This window comes from Magallana gigas, chromosome 8 (genome assembly GCF_963853765.1).
Source record: "Magallana gigas chromosome 8, xbMagGiga1.1, whole genome shotgun sequence".
NCBI classification, from domain to species: domain Eukaryota; kingdom Metazoa; phylum Mollusca; class Bivalvia; order Ostreida; family Ostreidae; genus Magallana; species Magallana gigas.
Window position 1 is genome coordinate 39,332,828 of NC_088860.1, and position 22,421 is coordinate 39,355,248.

A 22,421-nucleotide genomic window follows, 5' to 3' on the forward strand; every position below is an offset into this window, starting at 1 on the left:
CTTGCACAAGCACATTACGTTCACGCTTAAACACGGACGGCTCTTTAGTGTATGTTTCCACAATATCACATTTGGATAAACTCAGAAACGATAATACAAATACGTGTAAATTTTCATTGGAAATTTGCTTATATATATTCTGTTCATCAAAGAAAATACGGGAGATAAATCTAACACTATTTACTCGGGAAAATCCTGATAGCTCCGACTGACAACATGGTGTGTAAATTTGAAGCGAGTAAAAAAGTTAGTGAATAGGTGTCGAATTCTCCAAAACTATGAATCAGTTTTTTAGATGAGAGGTATTTACAGCCTTAAACTGGTTTGCTATGAATAATTTGTTATTTTTTATGCAACTTCCTTAATTTTCCCCAAAATCGTTTCGGAGCGAATCTGCAATTTTCTGCTACATTATGGGAGACATTTTAACTGTAGTGAAGGCTCAGTATATGGTGTGTCGATGTATCTATTTCGTAAATGTCCGATATCATATGCAATGTCAACCCGTGCACGCATAGGTCAATGTCTAGAATCTAAAGGATACGGATAACTCCTCCTATAGTTTTCAAGATAGGAAATTGAACAGATTGTTCTTTTGCGTATCAATTGCACAATTGCACATATATCATAGCTGTGCATATTACTTGGATTTTAATTTTTGATAATTTTTGAAAAAAAATACGAGCTGTTGAACAATTCGCACAGAATATTGTTCATAGGGTACCCATATTGTACGTGTAACGCCTTCTACAGTTTTCAAGATTTCTTTTGATGGATTATGTTATTCAATTCAAGGTTGACAAATTGATTATGAATACTGTTCACACAAAAGAAAACTCAGTTTGCAGTCACATTAAGAACTTTTCTTTTGTTTAGGCAATGAAATAGTGCGTTTAGAACAATATTGAAATTGAGTTTAAATTTTCATAATTTTTCCTGTTTTAGCTTAAAAATCCTTAGTGTAATCACACATCGACATTGTTTTGTCAAATGTGTCAAAAAAGATATTAAGATAAAATATTATAATAATGAAAGCCAAACAAAACATTTTTTACATAAAATTAAGGATTTGTTAAAAACCTCTGAAAAAAAAGAATATTTTTAACGTAGATATAACAAACATCGATCTATGAAAATGATTTATTAGTTCCGCATTTTTTTTCCATCATTAAGGATTGTATTTCTACCTTTTATTTGATTCGACTTTTTTGTTCCACCTATTTCTTTATATGTATTTATAATTTTAAATGATAAACATATTACAAAGTCACATACAAACAAACACAACTTGTGCTCATCATCATTTATTTAATACTTTTTGCCAAAAACTGCGGCGTCCGATTGTTTATCATACTTTTGAACTTTTTATAAATAGATGTTATTTCAAATACTTTCATTGATTATAAACTGAAGTAGGAAACGTTTCTACTAGTAAAATGTAAGATGTGTGTTGATATAAGCATTTGTACCTAGTATAGCCCTTGGTTTAAACGGGTGGGTAATGGGTGAAAACAAATTATTGATATTTATTTACTGTTTTTTTTACACAGGTGACTTACTTTTTGTGCAACTCCTACAAGACAATTGAATTGACTGTGAATGTTTCCAAAGAAGAAACTTGTATTACTCTTATAGTAAAGAATTGAACTAAGAATCTTATAAAATTGCTTCTTTCACATTAAAAACTCGCTCTTTGAATTTTTGATTACATGTAATTCATATTTTGAAAGGTTTATATGTTGTCGATAAAACGCCAGCGCTAAACATAAAGTGTCACGAAAATTCTTCAATGTGTTCATACGATCACCTTATAGCTTATAATTGCAAAACGTACATCGTGCAAATACACCCGCGCGCTAACTTCCAGTAGAATACATGCATAGCGTTTTTACGTTTTCTACGTTGAGTCGCATCCCATCCTTATCGCAGCCAATTTCCTTTATGACGTCATCAATATTGCTGCAGACGCAGGTTTGAGTAGAGAAGTATGCTCCTTTACCACAGGGGACTGTGTAGAGTCTCTTGTCCACACATCGGTGGAAAATGTTGCAAAACTTTGGATTCGAATAATACTTGTCTTGATTATCTCCAGAACAGTCAAAACTACAATCTGTGAAAAAAAAAGACAAACGGAAAGATTAACGATAGAAATATTATATTATATTATATATTATTATAATGTTCGTACCATATGAAATAACATTGTGACTAGTATCTAAAATCGATTTCAATATATACTAAGTTCTGTTTTAAAAACAAGCAAGACTTACAGTTAACATAACTTTTTTTTTCTTTAAAAGTTTGATAGCTAGGTGGTCAATAAAAATATAGCTAATGTGTGTTTTTCATTACTGTTTAGCAAATGTTATGTTTTTAATAGGTGTATTTGTTAATTATATCATAACACGCAGTAAACAATATGATGACACGCAAAAAAAAAATTAAAAAATGATAACCCACAGAAAGAAAAATTGAAAACTACTGTAACACAATCAATTCGAGACAACTTGTATCAAAACATTGATTATTGACCCTGAATAATTGCAATACGAACTAAAAAGGTAATATATAAATAAATCATCTTCATTTAGAAATGTTCAGATGTTTCATTTGTTGTATGGCTTTTTATATTTTGGTAGAATTAAATCAAATCTGGAACGAATTCATATAGACAATTTTAGAATAACCAAAATTCATAGTATAAAGAAAACTGACATCATAATGTGAGGGATTGTTCGATAATTATTTATATGTAAGAGTAAGAAAAAAAGGGCATATTCATACCCATTAATTTAAGAGGAAATAATAACTCTACAATACTAGTATTGTACAACGTGAATTAGGATTGATATTTATATCTGTTATTTTTTAGCTGTAAATGCAAATATTGTATCAAATATCGGCCGAGTTATTGAAATACTATTAATACATACTTAAACTGTCGTTACAAACTAAAACTTCTTTTGAAATTTTGACTTCCGCTTCATCAGCCTCTGTCTGGTTTCGAAGAACAGGGCGGCACGTGATCTCGTCAATGGAACTGACAACACTTTCGGGAATACTTCCGGTACAACCTACGGACCAACCATCATCGCCGTTATATGTTGTGATACAAGTAAAGTTCATTCCATATAGAGGAAAAGTTGTATTTCTCAGAGTTCCAATCAAATTAATTGATGCAGGTGTACATCCACTTGTTGACGAGCACCTGATCTCAAACTGTTCGTCTACCGCTGACTGACCAACCTCCATTCGGACTGGAGAAAGTTCACCTACAAAGTAATCAGGTAGAGGTTTTATTTCAAATCAAATCGTTTTCCTTTTTCTAATGCATGTTACCAAATCAAAGACATTTGCTAATATCTACATAATAAATTCAATTAATTATTCATTATATATCTTTTATGTGTCATTCATGATGAACAGTTTATTCAATATTGTAAGATAATGGTTTAGACAAAAGATTTGTTTTTATATTATAGGTTTAAAAAAAATATATCTAAATTTATTTCAGATAATTAATAATAACTGGGGATTGTTGCTTTCTTTACAACCAGTTTTCTTCAATGTAACAAAAATAAAAATATGTTTTATTGATATATTAGTAAATAGTTGTATACGTATTTGTCTGCATTTCACAAAATCTAGCCACAAGGAATCCTAATGATAACACAAATCAAGCCAACTTACTTTCGATTTGAACGTCTACCTGGTGTTTATAACTTTTTGTTGGCGTTTGTAATGTTATTACAAGCTGTCCTTCATCACCACAATTTACTGGGCCCCCACGAATTTCTATGACTGGCGAAGAACGGATAATCCATCGTCCAGTCGAAATCGTTTCGGACTGTAGCGTTTGATTAATCTCGGGAAAATGTTGTGCTTGGAAGATATTTGGATTAAATTCCAGGAGAAGTGATGAGTTGGAGATGATTTGTTCTATGTTTTCTGAATAATTACATAATATTACTATCGCTGTATTAAATCTCAATTTCCAGTGTGTCGTGGTGGTGTTATCTGAGCTCAGAAAACATTCTACAACATTTAGAATGAATACATATACTGTTTATAAACGTTACAATTGAATTCTTAATATTTCATAACGAAAAAATATGATTATAAAGAGACAGTAAGGCATACTTACGGAACTCTTTTGAATAATCCTCTGAAAAAGTAATAATATTATTAACATGGAAAGACTTCAGAATAATTTCATCGTTCCGAAATTTTATTTCTTTCTTACTCTTTTACCTGCTTTTGGATCTGGACCTGGGGCTTTCTGATACATAATAGTCACTGCAGCTATCACCACAACAGTCACTGCTATGAACACTGATGCTATCACAAATCTAGCAAACTAAGGATAAAATGTTATCTGTTAAAATATTAATAATTATTGCAAAATATTATGTTTCTTATATGTGATGCATAACAAATTATGCTTTGGACAGATGGAAGAAAGAAATGAAATGCAATATGACTGAAAAAATCAAAATTCTAAATGAATTCTCTCACGTGAAAATAATTCGCTATCTATTAAAGTCATGTGTCCATTGCATATAAAGACTTAATGTGTTACATTAAATTTTTAAAATTCAGAGAATTTAAAACTAGCTATATACATGTACAATAATTTAAATTGTTTAATTTTAGATTCTTTGAATTTTAAAACTTTAATGTAACAAATATCTCACCTTATTAAATCATCAATTCAAAGTTCAAAAATATTAAACGATTTTCGTTTCTTCGTCATGAAGAAAAGAGATGAACGAACATAAACAGTAAAGATAAACTGTAAATACTATTGAGTCAGGCATTGAGTCACACATAATTTAAAGCTGATTTCGAGCCTGATCATTGTATTGTTTTTGTTGTATTTTTTTTTGGGGGGGGGGGTTCTTCTTTGTTTCATTTTTTTTTTGGTTTATCGTTAATGTTCAATCGTTTAATATCGTAGCAAATTACACTATGATATATAATTTATATTAATATAATTTGTCGTAAAATTAAAGGTGAATTATAATGATAGTATTTGTCACTAACTTACATATATGCAATATCGGCACATCATATTCTAAGGGAAAGAAATAGTTTGCACCATTATGGATATCACCAATGTAATTGATTTTTTTAATAAACTGCATTTACGTCGATGTGAATTTGAACGAATTTCCCTTTTAAATGATGTTAAAAATGTTTGCATCTGAAAACTAAGAAATTAAAACATCACCAAGCATGCAATGGTAAAGAAAGATAAAACAATATTTACAAATGTCTCATTATTTGTGATGATAAAAGATTTTCATACAACTTGCTGTATTTTTGTATTTCCTTGTCAACGCATGGGGATTAAAACCTTACAACACGTAGGACAACGAGCATATACTTGTATCAATGCAAATCATTTGAAAACCAACATCAATGTTTTTACCCAACCGTTATTGCTAAATATTCTTACGTGGAAGCTAAAAGTAATTTGATTAATTTATAACAATTCCTAGTATGTCTTTCGTCTTGTGAAACATGTGCTTATGAATATTTGGAGCTGATACTCTCTCTTATAAAACTCCCAATTCTTACTCATCATAAATTACGGAAACTTTATTCATTAAAGGACTTGAATGAATTCAGGCATTATAACTGAACTGAATTGACAAGTCAAGGCTATCAGCTAAACATAATTGTTTATTGATACATAATACTCACTTTTATGTAACGGAATTTTGCGCTGCTTATAGGTTTTTCAGCACCATCGCCATTTTCATTGGGTGTGTTCTGTTGTTTACAGTTACATTATACATCAGAACAATCAGAGGGCTTTTTAGCATACTCAAAATAATGCAGTACATAAAAACATTAGTGTTTCAATGAGAGAGAGAGAGAGAGAGAGAGAGAGAGAGAGAGAGAGAGAGAGAGAGAGAGAGAGAGATATTTTACCACAGAGTTGCAAGTGAACTGAAACATTTGATTCCTCAACATTCTTGTTCCACATGAGTGTGCCGTTGTTTGGTAGTTGGGTATCCTAAACATAAGTTACGAAATGAATGAAACACAGACAAATTATCTTTTTGAGGTGTTTTGTAGACATTTACAGTCGAGTCGCACATAATTTAAAGATTATTTCGTGCATGGTTTGTGTTATGTTATTTTTGTATTTGGGGGTGATTTTTGTTTCTTACTTTTTCTTATTAATCGTTTATGTTCATGAATTTAATACTGTCGCAAATTACGGTCAAGTCACTTTTATATTGAACTATGTTGACCCTGGTTTAAAAAACTGTACATTTGCTTACTGTGTAATCATTTTTATTCGTATATGGGTCAATGTTCGTGGGTGCCAAAATATTTCCTTGCTCGTGGGGTCTAAATTTCGTTGGTACATGTGGCAGGTTAGGGATAATTTTGGTAAATATTAAACAAATGCTTTTGTATACGTTCGCGAAATATAAATTCGTGGGCAAGGGTTTTCAACGAAAGCCACGAACATTTGCCCCTAAGAACAATGATGAATCCAAAGTACTTCAGGAACATATATTTTTAAAAATAAGATCGCATATCAAGATGTTTTTAAAACTAAATATTTTTTAACAAATGCTTTCAGCACATTTATTAACTGTTAGTGCAAAATTTTGAGGCTGATAAAGACAATTACATTTTTTAAACGAAATTTTGAATGTAACAGAGATATTGAGGTATTTTCCTATTTTGCCACTATGAAAAGGTTTAATAATAATAAATATAATTTGTATAAAATATATAGTTTTTATTTGTTTAATAAATTGCATAATATATCTTTTGCCTTAAACTACTTTTTTATAGTTTTCACAGAATAATGAAATGGAAATGAATACACTTTTCAAAGGCATACACCACCTTTTTATTGCATTAGATATGGAAAGTTATCTGATAAAGAATAAACAATTCGGATGTTTAAAGAGTACTTACGGCCAAAGGATCCAAATGTGATCCCGGAACGTAAGACGGAGGCAAACCCCTGAGTGCTTTTGTTGAATCAGTAAAACGCTGAAACAAAAGAAAATGCATAGATAGATAGATAGATAGATAGATAGATAGAAAGATAGATAGATAGATAGATAGATAGATAGATAGATAGATAGATAGATAGATAGATGGATAGATGGATGGATGGATGGATGGATGGATGGATGGATGGATGATGGATAGATAGATAGATAGACAGACAGACAGACAGACAGACAGACAGCCAGCCAGACAGCCAGACAGACAGACAGACAGACAGACAGACAGACAGACAGACAGACAGACAGACAGACAGATAGATAGATAGATAGATAGATAGATAGATAGATTGTAGCTAATTCGTATTCTAATTTTTCAATGCATTCTTCTAAAGCCATTGATGTCTCCGAAAAGAAAATAGCAGTAATTCCTCTTTACCCCCCCCCCCCCCATCAAAAATTTAAAATAACGACAAAAAATAAAAACAAGAGAGCAGCAGGCCTCTAAAGTTAACTGAGTACCATACCTTTTGAGGAATCTCATATATGCATTTATGAAAATTCTTTCTTGGGTAAAGTAAAATCTAAAATGTGGTAATGACCATCACCTTCCAAAGTGAAATGTTACAAGGACATTGATAAGAAATAATTGTCCCATATTTGGTAACTTTCAAGATAGCTTTTATGTTTATATGTTTTCATAGAAAAACTTAAGATGGCTGGCATATACATGTTTGAATAAATACTTACAACAACAACAACAACAACAACAACAACAACCCCTTTTCCCATCCCCAGGGGCCAGACGGACATCCTCCTTAGGACAGCAATATTTATAATTTCAGACATTTTGCTAATAAACAATACCAGCTCCACAATAACTGCCTACACCTTTGGTAATTCCAAACATGTGAGATGATGTCCGTATGGTATAATTAAATATTAACTTATAAGTAGTGATTGTAAAATTAATTAGAATTCTACTTTTATTCTACCTTTATTTTCAATAAACATGTCCAAAATAGCAAAAACTGAGAGTAAGTCGATGGACACGCTTTGGCGGACCCAAGCAATAGTTAGTTTGTATAAAATAGATCAAGTCGCCAGTAAATATATATATTGGTACCTTATTTAGAGTATACTTAAAAGATAAGATCTGATAACTGTTAAAAATTAAATCAGCTAATTCGATCCTTTCTTGAACATACGATTTTATTTTTGATGGATAGAGAGATGTGACCAAGAACGCGGGTTGACAAATTCACGTAAATATGTGGAAAGTGTAGGACGAGTTCATAATGCATCGTGGGCAGAAAACCTGGATCAGACATCTGTTGAATACAAACACAAAAGTTACTGAGTAAAATGAGCCCATTTGAGACTCCCTTCCCCCTGTTTTTCCAAAAGGTTTTTGTGGTAAATATTATAGTGAAATTTGACCTAAAGAACAAATTTAGATACATGTAAGAGTCGCTGCGAAGCACTATACACCAATTTCCTGGTCTAGAATAAAATAAAAGAGTACATGTAAGTACATTTGAATATTTTCAGTCAGCTGCAACAAAACGAAATAAGGCAACATAAATGTAGATATAAACAATTTTAGTTGTTTTTCATCCCTTTCCGCTCCTTCAAACCCACGATGCTGTTGCACTCTAATTTCAACTTTAAAGTTTAAGTTACGAAGGCAACGAAGAAAATAAACGAAAATAAAAAAACCGAACACAGTATATATACAAAAAAGCAAATAAAAACACGTCTGGTTCAACAGATTAAGCAGTGCAATATTTTAATGTGAAAAATGTTAATTCACGCGCTTTGGCGGGATTTTATCTAGTTTAAAAAAACACACACTTAATTAAAAGTTATTTTGTTATAACAATCTTCATGTTTTCTTGTTCAATTGTCACTATCTGGAATTATTCAAAATTTATTGTACACAAATCACACTTAAGAATTTTTGGTAGCTAATTTTTACATTACTTAAATTTACTATTAACAAATCTACTGTTTATTTAAAAACTTAAGAAATCTGTTTTGGTTGCTTTGTCAAATAAAAAATAAAACCTATTAAACTTCTTTTATATTTTAACTTGGTAATAACGTTATTTTACAGTGATCAATTATATCAAATATGAACAAGAAAGTAAAGATAACTCCATTAACTGTTACACCCCTCTTCCCAAACTCTTGCCAATAGCTCTCGTGATCTTTGATTTTGATAGACAGCTTCATTCAATTTCTTTTCTAAATACGATCTTGCTTTCGTTAAAATTCAAGAGTTGAATAAACTATGAATGATTTACAAAACATCATATACAGCCACCCATACCCATAATAAGGGTATATTTAACACTAAACATGTATGATTGTTTTGGCCCGACTCTTTATCCCAAACCCGGGAGACTTGAAGTAAACAATTTTGTAGAGGGATTCCTGCATGGTCTACATATTTATACATTTAGATTTCCTTACAGATGCGTGGGAGTAAAGAAGAAGAGTTTTGAAAATAAAGCAGATTTCCTTAAATAGAGCACATATCAATTCAATATTGCCAAGTGATAAATTACCATGTAGTTTTCAAGATGACGTTAAAATTGTACATGGATGAAACGACAATTACCCTAAATAGAAATAAATTATATAACCATGCATTTGGTTTTTCTTAAATATAATTATATGGGAGTAGAGAAAAAGATGTTTTCAGATTTAATATATTTTTACTATATGTCCTTAATGATCCCACCCTAGGACCTAAACCCCTGACCCAGGAACCATAAATGTTATAAATAAGGTAGAGAGCTTCATAGAGACATCGATGGAAGTAGATAAAAATATTTTAGAAAATTTGGCTTTTTTGGTATGTTTGTGCCAGCCTATGGCACCCCGGGGTGATAGTGCCATGAACTTCACAATTTTGATTTCCTTTACCATAAAGATTCTTCACACAAAAAATGGTACAATTTGCTTCTTTGTCTTTAAGAAATTAAAACATGTAAAGATGTTAAAGCACAACGCATGACGGAGGACACACGACGGACGACGCACACCACACGATGACGAGACAAGGACCATTTGCGAGAGGTCAACTGAGTGACTCAGGTGACCAAACAAACTTGTGGTTTATAAATAAAGCATAATAAAGTATTATATCTTATAAAAACGATACATGTATAATATTAGTTATTGTTATAAATCAAAAATCAGTTTTTAGTTTATATTAATGGTCCATTCGATTTTATTGATTTTCCAATTATTTTCAGCATATTAAAAGACCGTGAATTTCAACCTGCAAATTATATTGAACTCTTGAAGCTGTGGTACAGGAGTATTCATGTACATACATATAATGTACTTGAATCTGTCTAAAAACTTTCACAATGGTTATTGTCAGTTCAGCACATGCAGTAAATAATAGAAAATTCCAGATGCGGACAATTTTTGTTCGCCACAGAAAGTCATTAATTTGTTGGGGTCATTATTCAACTTCTTTTAGTATCTTAACGACTAGGTCACTAGAATAATAATTTTTAAATATTAAACAAATCCCATTCAACATTTATGGAACCCCGATAGCAGAGAAATATATCCACCTGTACGAATATACTTTATAACTTAAGATTTTCGTCAAAGTTTAACGTGGATTCTCGGAATGCAGGTCACCGAATAACAATTGAAAAGAACCGAATCAGAAACAAAATTATGTTCAGAACAAAAAAAACTATGTTTGGATTAAAAGTCTTCGTTCTTTAATTTTATCCATTACATTTTATTACAAGAGGTTATATAGTTAAAGTTTAAAACACTCACCGTATGATCCAGCACGTCACTGGTTTTATCACGGTCAGTGATTGATCCACTTAGCTTGCCATGTTGAAATCAGAAGGAAAATTTTCGGCGTGAATAAAGCTGAATGAATTTGATGTGTATGACTAATAATTTTCCTTTTCTGGGTATTTCTTTATTTTTAAATGTCCAAGCGGTTGATGCAAATATTATGATCTGCATGAAAAAGTGTGCATCATATTATATACATATATGATGAAAAGAAAACAATATAGAAGAAAGAGAGGTTTTTGCTGAAATAAATAATGTAACGGGATGAGCGGAGGCTACTCCAAACAACAACAAGACATCTTAAATTTAACAAAATTTAATAACAAAAAAAATAAGAGAAAGAAAGAAAAGATAGAAATATAAACACTAAACCACACAAACACTCACATACCTTTCACTCAACAAGAAAAAATATGATGTTTATACAAATGACCAAAAATAAATTAGAAGAGTGTCCGAATCTCCGGGGCTGTAGTCCTGGACCAACTACGGACAACCACAACTAGAGTAGTTTCGTCACCACAATCATCATCATCACCATCGCCATCATAATCATCGACACTAACGTCAACATCATCGCCTACACCACAATCATAATAGACATCATCGTCATCAACATGAACATCGCATCGTCATCGACTTCACCATAACATCATCATCTACACCATCATCATCGACATGACCATCATCATTGTCGTCGTCATCATCTTCTCAACATCAACAATATGACACTACAATAAGTGTACAAGTGACACCATAACACCATAATAAAAACAATATTGTATAATACATCATATAAGTATCTCACTGATAGTATCAAACTATGATAATGTATAAATAGTATTATATTAAAGGCAACATCTCAAAATATTGTAAGTATATGGTAACTAAGTTATTTGTTTACAGTAAACAATATGGCGTCTGAGACTTCCGGTGACGCACTTCCGCCCAAGTAGTTAAGTGGAAAAAGTGACCATAAATTGTAAAATAAAATAACGCATAGAAAATAGCCCTTTAAATCACCGTTTCTTTATACAGCAATAGCAAAAACTGTACTATAGAAAAAGACGAATTCCATTTAAACACTCTCGCTAAAGTCACACATCAGTGAACACACAGGTAACTCTACAGTGAACAATGGTCAAGGTGACTTTATAGGACGACTGCGTAATACTAATAAAAAGGCAAAAATTTACAAATAAACTACACCAAACTAAATAAATACTTACCACGGTCAGCTATCCGTGTCCGCGTCAAATGCTGAACTTGTGAAACTAAAACATGCCACACAGGCTTCTAACACGATACCCCCTTCACACACTAAGCACGTCTTTATTGCTGGACAGCTCGGCCGGGTATAACTTAGCGCCTATTGTTAGCGTCGGCCAAGCACGTTGCAAAGAATTATGGGAAAAATAAAATCGGGTGTGTTCGATATGAACAGTGATTGTCACACACCTCCCCCCTTAAAAAATTGTCCTGCAATTTCAAATAAACAATCACTGAATTTTGAAAATTCTCACGTATTTACAATAAAACCTATACACATACCTGTACTGTCTACTATACATATCACTGACGACTCAGGTAATCCGCACCCACATTGTCGCTTCCTTTGATCGCAATGATCCTAAAGCGGTATGGCTGAAGCTGCAAAGCCCAACGCATCAGTCTGGAGTTCTCTGTCTTTGCTTTGTTAAGGTAGGTCAGGGGTTGGTGATCAGTTTCAAGTAGAAACTCGCGTCCATAAAGGTACTGGTGGAACTTCTGTATTCCCCACACTACCGCCAAACACTCCTTCTCGATAACAGCGTATGCCTTTTCTCTTGGTTGAAGTTTCCTACTGGCGTACGCTACGGGTTTCTCGTTTCTCGTCATCCTCCATCTGTAACAGCACAGCACCTATCCCATCATCTGCAGCGTCCGTGCGTAAAATGAAGGTTTCATTAAATTCTGGCAACTTCAATATTGGCCTTTCTGATAACATGTGTTTCAATGTATCAAAAGCTCGTTGCTGACTTTCAGTCCAAATAACTTTATTTGGTTGGCCCTTCTTCGTAAGATCAGAAAGTGGAATGGCTATCGCAGAGAAATTCGGAATAAACTTTCTGTAGAATCCTGCTAAGCCTAGGAAGGCACGAACCTGTTTCTTGGTTTGTGGTATTGGCGCATTTCTGACTGCATCAATCTTGTCCTGTTCTGGTTCTAGACACTTGTTGCCCACCATATGTCCCAAACAGTCAATCTTGTCAAATCCGATGAAACATTTTGTCGGTCTGGCCGCAAGTCCCGCATCTCTGAGTCGTTCGAACACAGTCTTCAGTATGTGTAGATGTTCTTCAAAGGTATCTGTAAAAACAATGACATCATCGATAAAGTTTTCTACGCCGTTCATACCTTGAAGTAGTTTTCTCATCATACGACTAAATGTTGCCGGCGCGTTTACAAGACCAAACGGCATTGTCCTGAATTGGTACAATCCGGATGGTGTGGAAAAGGCTGTAAGCGGCTTACTCTCGTCAGCCATCGGTACTTGCCAGTATCCTTTGCTTAAGTCTATCTTTGACACAAACTTCTTTCCGGTCATTTTGGAAAATATGCTTTCTGGACTGGGCATTGGTTCTGCATCAAATACCGTAGCACAGTTCAGTCGTCTATAATCAATGCAAAATCGATTCGTTCCATCTTTCTTCCGAGCTATGACAACTGGAGCTGAATAAGGGGAAGATGATGGCTCAATCACATTCAACTGTAGCATTTTCTGAACTTCTTCTGTAATTGTTTTCTCTGTACTGAACGGAATTGGATATGGTTTCACACGCACAGGTTCAGACGATGTCACAACAATCTTATGCTCCACTAAGTTCGTCATTCCAGGTATATCCGTAAATACATCTGAGAACGAATCACACAGTGATTTAGCAGTTTCCAACTGATCTGGTGTTAGTCTGTCTGCAAACTTTATGTCCTTTGCTGTTTCGGTTTGAGTAACAGGTGGCATAAGAATAGAGTCCTGTTGTTCATCATCATCTAGGTCACTAAAGTCTATGAGTGAAATTGCACATGTTGACAAAACACCACAGTTCAATGTATCTCGTTCAACATACTTCTTAAGAAGATTTGCGTGGAAAGTTTTCAGCTTGCCTCCCATATCGATCTTGTAATCCATCTGTCCTAACGGTACTGCAGGTACTTTTCCTTTCGGAATAGTCCGCTGACACACGTCACATGATCTGCAAAACCGTCTAATGTCTGACTGAATTCCTGGCCAGTAAAATTCGGACACTACTCTGTTGGTTGTTTTCTTTGATCCCAGATGACCACCCATCAGCGTTTCATGTGCTATCTTCATGACGATAGGTCTGTATTTCCGAGGAACGATTAACTGTCGGAAAAGTTTTCCACTGGACACTTTGGGACTGCAAAATTCTCTGAACAACATTTGCTTCCGTTCACACATTTTTGAAAATCCGCCGTCACTGAAATGTTTAAGCTGTCCACTCTCAGCTAAGCTCCATAACTTTTTCAGTGTCTCGTCGTTTCGTTGTTCTTGTAAGATATCCTCCGGCGATACATCCCGTATTGCTTCCGGTACTTTCAATGGTTTGTATGGAGACTGTTTCTTTTTCAGTTGCGCACGCGTTTCAACAGCTGCTATGTTTTCAACGGAATGAATCCAGGCTGGATTTGGTTCATGTGGTTTCCTTACTCCACGAATATTACCAAGAATAAGATCGTACGAAGGCGAATCAAAGCACCAAGCATCAACACTTCCGGTAAAGTAAGGAGTATCGACATCAATTCTAGCCACATCTGAATCAATAATACGACCGTCTGCTAACTTGCATCGTTGAGATGTCCCTGTCAGTTGATCATCGTTTACCAGTTCTCTACGAATAACGGCACCACTACAACCTGTGTCTCTTAGCACAGTCACTAGTTTATTGCCAACACATCCTTTCACAACTGGCATTTCCGTTTCACAGAAAGCAACCGAATCACCAACACACGGTAAGTTTCCATGTTTCTCGACGACACTCGCGGCTCCTTGGCGACCTCTACCGCGTCCTGGATATCCATGGTTCCCATTATTGTACGACCCACGTTGAAAATCACTAGGGTAAGTATGTTTCGGTGTTGTTTCTTGTTTCTCGCTCGAATTAAACGGCCTGTTATTCGGACTTTTGCGGAAGTTGCAGTTAAAGGCTTTATGTCCTTGTCGTCCGCACTCATAACACTTCACTGCATTTCCAGATTGGTTTTGTTGCACGGAATCTTTGTACGGCGGTTGTCTATCGGACTGCTGTCGTCTGTCAAAGAGCGGTTTTTGCGTAAGTGAAGAGGATGTCACTGTTCTGGCCTCAGCAAACTGGTCCGCGTATCGCGCCATGTCTTGGATCGAAGTAGGAATCCTCTCCTTTAGGAATAAGGCAAGTTCTTTCGAGCAACACAATAAAAACTGTTCACGTAAGAACAAGTCCTTCAGATCATCGAATGTCTTGTTAGTCTTAGACAGCTGAATCCACCGCTCAAGGTAACTGTCCAGTCTGGTAGAAAATTGCATAAAAGTTTCACTTCCGTCTGGTTTTGAAAATCGGAACTTCTTGCGGAAACCGTCCTCCGTCATGTCAAATCGTTTCAACAGGGCGTTCTTCAACTCGTTGAAATCAAGTGCTGTTTCGGGTGAGAGTCTTGCGAACACATCCAGTGCCTTTCCTTTGAGTAATGCGCTAAGATGAGTCCCCCACGTGTCTTTATTCCATTTCTGCGTTGTTGCGTATATCTCAAATCTTTGAATGTACGCGTCAATGTTGTCTTTCGAATCCTCAAACGGAGGAAGTTTTGGTCCTTTTATCACTTGAGAAGTTTCTTTCTCCTCTTTAGTCACAACACTCGGCTTCATGTGAGATCTCTCGAGTTGCAGTTTGTGATCAAGTTCCAGTTCTTCTAGTTTTTGCTGATGTCTCTTTTCTTCTATCAATCGGGCGTGCTCTCGCTCATCATGTTCTCTTGCGGCGCGCTCTTTCTCCATCTGTAGTTTGAAGTCGCGGTCTCTCTCCTCCTGTCTCTCGACTCTATGTTTCTCACGTTCGTCCCGCATTCTGGCCTGTTCGTCCTTCACGAATTGTTGAAGGGCTTCATCCTTCATCCCCATCTTGGTCCCCACTTCAAGTAGCTCCAGCATCTCCTTGACAGTAGACATGGTGCATTGACTGACAGACCAACTTACCTCAAAATTATATCATAAAGGGACTAACTTCTCAACTTTTAACAAAACAATCTGCCTAACGTAATGTACTCACCAAGGGAAAAGGAAACAACGACCTACACTTGCTCTTACATGTACTACAAAAAAGATCAAAAAATGAAAAATAAAATAAACCTTGGCAACTGTTCACTTATAAAGATATCTTGTAGTATCTGGAGGAGTCAACTCATCCCACCGCTGCCACCAATTGTAACGGGATGAGCGGAGGCTACTCCAAACAACAACAAGACATCTTAAATTTAACAAAATTTAATAACAAAAAAAATAAGAGAAAGAAAGAAAAGATAGAAATATAAACACTAAATCACACAAACACTCACACACCTTTCACTCAACAAGAAAAAATATGATGTTTATACAAATGACCAAAAATAAATTAGAAGAGTGTCCGAATCTCCGGGGCTGTAGTCCTGGACCAACTACGGACAACCACAACTAGAGTAGTTTCGTCACCACAATCATCATCATCACCATCGCCATCATAATCATCGACACTAACGTCAACATCATCGCCTACAACACCACAATCATAATAGACATCATCGTCATCAACATGAACATCGCATCGTCATCGACTTCACCATAACATCATCATCTACACCATCATCATCGACATGACCATCATCATTGTCGTCGTCATCATCTTCTCAACATCAACAATATGACACTACAATAAGTGTACAAGTGACACCATAACACCATAATAAAAACAATATTGTATAATACATCATATAAGTATCTCACTGATAGTATCAAACTATGATAATGTATAAATAGTATTATATTAAAGGCAACATCTCAAAATATTGTAAGTATATGGTAACTAAGTTATTTGTTTACAGTAAACAATATGGCGTCTGAGACTTCCGGTGACGCACTTCCGCCCAAGTAGTTAAGTGGAAAAAGTGACCATAAATTGTAAAATAAAATAACGCATAGAAAATAGCCCTTTAAATCACCGTTTCTTTATACAGCAATAGCAAAAACTGTACTATAGAAAAAGACGAATTCCATTTAAACACTCTCGCTAAAGTCACACATCAGTGAACACACAGGTAACTCTACAGTGAACAATGGTCAAGGTGACTTTATAGGACGACTGCGTAATACTAATAAAAAGGCAAAAATTTACAAATAAACTACACCAAACTAAATAAATACTTACCACGGTCAGCTATCCGTGTCCGCGTCAAATGCTGAACTTGTGAAACTAAAACATGCCACACAGGCTTCTAACACGATACCCCCTTCACACACTAAGCACGTCTTTATTGCTGGACAGCTCGGCCGGGTATAACTTAGCGCCTATTGTTAGCGTCGGCCAAGCACGTTGCAAAGAATTATGGGAAAAATAAAATCGGGTGTGTTCGATATGAACAGTGATTGTCACAAATAATAAGATTGAAAAGACAGATGACGTGGAAGAATTTGTTTTTAAATGTAAAAAAATGCAAACTATTCATGATGAGGATGAAATTTCATACGCTATTGAAATTCCATTCTCTGTTACAAACTCTGCTTTTTTCTTCATTTCACAGTCGCTGCTTTTAAACATATAAGATTATGTCATTGGTGTTGTTTAACAACCCAAGGTAGCCTATTCATGATTAAGATACGTCACCTAATACGCAGAAAACGATGGTATATTTCATTTCGCCCTTTTTCAACAGTAAAGTGTAGTGAAACAGTTTTCATTACTACCGATATATTTATCAGGGATAAACTTTTGCATTTATCTATATTCAAAGCATTTTTGACGGAGCTGTTGGGAAGAGAAAACTAACAACCCGGCCATCACATTTTTGTTTCGGAATTCAAGAGATAATATAAAAGATAAAAAGAACTTTGAAAGATTGTTGATTGTATTTTGCTTATAAGGATATGTTTTAGTTTCACCATTCATAATGCTTTAGCCAGATCCCGGTATAATAACATAATTGCGAACACTTTCAGAAGAGATGAACAAAAATAACATTCATTGAAATATTGTGTTGAAAATAGTACGAACTTTATAAATAGCGTAGTATTAATATTGTCATTCATTATACAGTGCATGTTCACCTAATATCTTCTCATTTATATCGATATCTACAAACGGCTATATCTTTTAGAAAGAAAAATCCTCTAAAACAGCGCTAAACTGTTTTCCTCCGTTTTTCTCCGTTGTGTAAACTATACTCTTATTGCATCAATGAAAACAAAAATATTCAAAATTTGAAGAAAAAAAAAGTTGTACGTCTCATTTACAGATGGCATATGTTAAAAATGTTCATACGTTATAAAGATCAGATGTATGATTTTTTAGGCATTCAGAAGTTGGAGTTCTATTCGCTTTTCGTTATTCACTATTCGAAAAGCGAATAGATTCTGTGGTCGGTTTGCTATTCAAATTACTGTAAACATGCTAAAAACGTAAATTCAAAATTTCATAATAACTTCCCTTTTTTATTTCAAAAAAAATAGTTTTATAGTAAAAATTATTACTTGCTGACCTAAACTGAACATTGACATAATGATCACGACCAGTAAGAGGCTTAGCTAGTCTGGCGAAAAATGCGACATTTCGTATAATACAGTTACAATGGGATTTCTTTCAAGCGGCTGGCTAACACCCTGTATCCCAAATTTGGGCCTTCATATTTGGTGAGGATGGGGCCCCAGGGCAGCCCAGTCGACCCTCAAAAGGAATTGGGTTTACATGACCAGTAAGAGGCTTAGCTAGCCTGCGAAAAATGCGACATTTCGTATGATACAATTATAATGGGATATCTTTCAAGGGGCTGGTTAACACCCTGTAACCCATATTTGGGTCTTCATATTTGGTGAGGATGGGGCCCCGGGACAGCCCTGTCTTTTGTTATTATAGCAATTAATATTTAATCGAAAATTAGTTATTTACACCTTATTTTACACCTCGCTTTGTAGTTTGAAATTGATTTATATCATAGTTATGTCTAATTATTTCTGTGGTCGGTTTGCTATTCAAATTACTGTAAACATGCTAAAAACGTAAATTCAAAATTTCATAATAACTTCCCTTTTTTATTTCAAAAAAAATAGTTTTATAGTAAAAATTATTACTTGCTGACCTAAACTGAACATTGACATAATGATCACGACCAGTAAGAGGCTTAGCTAGTCTGGCGAAAAATGCAACATTTCGTATAATACAGTTATAATGGGATTTCTTTCAAGCGGCTGGCTAACACTCTGTATCCCAAATTTGGGCCTTCATATTTGGTGAGGATGGGGCCCCAGGGCAGCCCAGTCGACCCTCAAAAGGAATTGGGTTTACATGACCAGTAAGAGGCTTAGCTAGCCTGCGAAAAATGCGACATTTCGTATGATACAATTATAATGGGATATCTTTCAAGGGGCTGGTTAACACCCTGTAACCCATATTTGGGTCTTCATATTTGGTGAGGATGGGGCCCCGGGACAGCCCTGTCTTTTGTTATTATAGAAATTAATATTTAATCGAAAATTAGTTATTTACACCTTATTTTACACCTCGCTTTGTAGTTTGAAATTGATTTATATCATAGTTATGTCTAATTATTTCTTTATATTATTCATTCATATTTAACTTAAAGTTGAAAATGAAAATGTTTCTATATCTGGAGGAAAGGTAAACCAGATGCTGATTGTATTTTTTTCAGAGTATGTTTTTTTTTCAGTTGATTTCTAAAATTTGTTTCAACTGGTTTACTTGTTTGAGAGACATGATCAAAACTCATTTCCGACATTGCGGAATAAAAAACTGTACAACTTACATTAAACATTTATAAGAATAGCCAGGGTCGATCTCAAAAGTTTTTGAAGGATTGTCCCTTATTCGCTTTTTTTTTATATACGTAGGTCAAATTATACTCTCTAATTCCGGGCGACTCCCATAAACTACGAAAGGATTTGCAGACTAATGTATATTAATGCAAATATTCAAGAATTGTTTTGAAAATCATTCACGTTCCATTCGAGTGAGATTTCATGTTCTGACAAACCCCCTTCCTTTTCCATTAAAAATCGAGAGTGAAAATAGAAGGCACAGTTTTGCATCTAAAGTGTCATTTGTCAATGACATAGACATAAGCCCTTTATCCACAAAATATAAAAAATAAATATTCTAGGAATTTTAAACGCTCAAATAACCACCCAAACCTCATATTTACCCCTTTTTATAAAATTTGATGTGTCTTTCCTGCGAAACCATCCCATGCCACCACCGAAAATAAACAAAACAAGAAAGCGTATTTGTTGGTTGATATGAAAGTCAAGGTCTCCTACAAAATTTAGAGAAAAAACGCTCAAGATACAGAAATGCCTAATCTTGTGTTTTCTTTGTCAACACTATTCATCGGATCCAAATTGATTTTAAGTAGCAATGACCCCCCGCCAACCCCCCCCCCCCCCCCCACCAACCAAAACACCTGAAATATGCCTCTGCTTCGCCCAATAACTCAATGTTTTACAACATTTTATGTAAAGGAGGCGGTGTGTATATGACATTATTTAGTCACTTGGCATTATATATATTTTTATTGATACCAGAGAAAACCCCACTGTACGTAGAGTTGGCAATGATCTACTGGGCTGTCCAGGGGCCCCATTCCCACCAAATATGAAGATCCAAATATGGGATACAGGGTGTTAGCCATCCCCTTGAAAGATATCCCATTATAATTGTATTATACGAAATTTCCTAATTTCGCCAGGCTAACTAAGCCTGTTACTGGCCATGTAAACCCAATTCCTTTTGAAGTTCAACTGGGCTGTCCCAGGGCCCCAGCCCAACCAAATATGAAGGCCCAGATGTGGGATACAGGATGTTAGCCATCCCCTCAAAAGATATCCCATTATAATTGTATAATACGAAATTTCCTACTTTTGCCAGGCTAGCTAAGCCTGTTAATGGCCGTGTAAACTCAATTCCTTTTTAAGGTCAACTAGGCTGTCCTGCGGCCCTATCCCTACCAAATATGAAGGCCCAGATATGGGATACAGTGTGTTAGCCAGCCCCTTGAAAGAAATCCCATTATAACTGTATTATACGAAATGTCGCATTTTCGCCAGGCTAGCTAAGCCTCTTACTGGTCGTGTAAACCCAATTTCTTTTGAGGGTCGACTGGGCTGTCCCGGGGCCCCATCCCCATCTAATATGAAGGCCCAAATATGGGATACAGGGTGTTAGCCGGCCCCTTGAAAGATATCCCATTATAATTATATTATACGAAATTTCCTATTTTCGCCAGGCTAGCTAAGCCTGTTAATGGCCGCGTAAACCCAATTTTTTTTTAGGGTCGACCGGGTTGTCTCGGGGTCCCATCCCCTCCAGATATGAAGGCCAAATATGGGGTACAGGGTGTTAGCCAGCCCCTTGAAAGATGTCCCAATATAATTGTATTATACGAAATGTCGCAATTTTCGCCAGACTAGCTAGGCCTCTTACATGTCGTGCTCATTATGTCAATGTTCAGGTGAGGTCAGCAAGTAATAATTTTTACTATAAAACTGTTTTTTCAATTAAAAATGGAAGTTTATATGAAATTTTGAATTTACGTTTATTAGCATGTTTACGGTAATTTGAACAGCGAACCGACCACAAAATTATATTTGCTATTCGAATAGTGAATAGCGAAAAGCGAATAGAACTCCAAGTTCTGAATGCCTATTTTTAAATATGTTTATAGATATATGATTGTGTATCGATTACAGATACATATTGTGGGCTGTATATATAATGTCTGAATAAATACTATTAACGTACTGTTTTGAGGAGAAAGTGTGTTTATAACTGTTCATTCATTAATGCATCCCTTAACTGTATACCCATGCACATGGGACAGTGTGACGACAATGTGTATATATGGCATGTATGTTGTTTGTGTTATATTCACTGTATATGTGTAATTTTTTTATCTCTTGTAGTTACCCACAATGCATTGCAACCCATTCATGATTAAACCAGTCGGTAATATTAAACAGGTCACATACCACATTGTTGTCTCCTAGTCCTTTATTGAATGAAAATCACATTGAAAGACAACCAGCTCAAAACTGCAATAAATGTTGATCATCCCTATATCATATCTATTCAAAGATCATTTCCAATGTCTTAAAATCGGTACGATTCGATTTGACATCGGTCCCTTTACATAAAACCCAACTTTCTGTTTGGGGAATGGTGAACAATCAATCGTAACTACTCGACCATTTCCGCTGGCGAAAAATAACTCATTATTTTTCGCCAGCGGAAATGGTTTTCCCATACGGTAGTGTAAAGCAGCAGCTATAGAGTGCGCTTTAATCAAGACAGGAATCTGGCTTCGATGGCGCAC

The 22,421-nt window shown here is 35.0% G+C and overlaps 2 protein-coding genes across 4 annotated transcripts; both read right to left on the minus strand.

Annotated features, from left to right (window-relative positions):
- Nucleotides 1–1,126: 1,126 nt before the first annotated feature.
- Nucleotides 1,127–22,198, minus strand: LOC117690368 (uncharacterized). 2 transcript variants are annotated; one of them, XM_066069148.1, is made up of 9 exons: nt 22,078–22,198; nt 6,946–7,023; nt 5,938–6,022; nt 5,707–5,775; nt 4,252–4,357; nt 4,145–4,165; nt 3,691–4,035; nt 2,934–3,272; nt 1,127–2,110 (listed from the first exon to the last, which is right to left on the minus strand). In XM_066069148.1, exons 1-9 carry the CDS (start codon nt 22,080–22,082, stop codon nt 1,857–1,859), a joined length of 1,302 nt encoding a protein of 433 aa, XP_065925220.1. In that variant the 5' UTR covers nt 22,083–22,198; the 3' UTR covers nt 1,127–1,856. The 2 variants fall into 2 exon arrangements, with proteins under 2 accessions (XP_065925220.1, XP_065925222.1); XM_066069150.1 differs by lacking the exon at nt 22,078–22,198 and adding an exon at nt 10,791–10,851.
- On the minus strand, nt 11,448–17,487 carry LOC136270596 (uncharacterized). Of its 2 annotated transcripts, XR_010708413.1 has the most exons (3): nt 17,252–17,487; nt 12,047–16,753; nt 11,448–11,548 (listed from the first exon to the last, which is right to left on the minus strand). XR_010708413.1 is itself a non-coding variant. In XM_066068687.1 (2 exons), the coding sequence occupies exon 2, from the start codon at nt 16,018–16,020 to the stop codon at nt 12,658–12,660; it is 3,363 nt and encodes a 1,120-aa protein (XP_065924759.1). In that variant the 5' UTR covers nt 16,021–16,753; nt 17,252–17,487; the 3' UTR covers nt 11,557–12,657. The 2 variants fall into 2 exon arrangements, 1 of the variants encoding a protein (XP_065924759.1); XM_066068687.1 differs by lacking the exon at nt 11,448–11,548 and having other exon boundaries at nt 11,557–16,753.
- Nucleotides 22,199–22,421: the final 223 nt, after the last annotated feature.

Excerpts from the sequence above, each read along its gene's own strand:
- LOC136270596 (XM_066068687.1), bottom strand. The coding sequence starts at position 16,020 with ATGTCTACTGTCAAGGAGATGCTGGAGCTACTTGAAGTGGGGACCAAG.
- LOC117690368 (XM_066069148.1), bottom strand. Across the intron at positions 6,023-6,945 it reads CACATTTGGATCCTTTGGCC|GATACCCAACTACCAAACAA; the intron begins GTAAGTACTCTT and ends ACTTATGTTTAG. Across the intron at positions 2,111-2,933 it reads AGTTTGTAACGACAGTTTAA|ATTGTAGTTTTGACTGTTCT; the intron begins GTATGTATTAAT and ends TTTTTTTCACAG.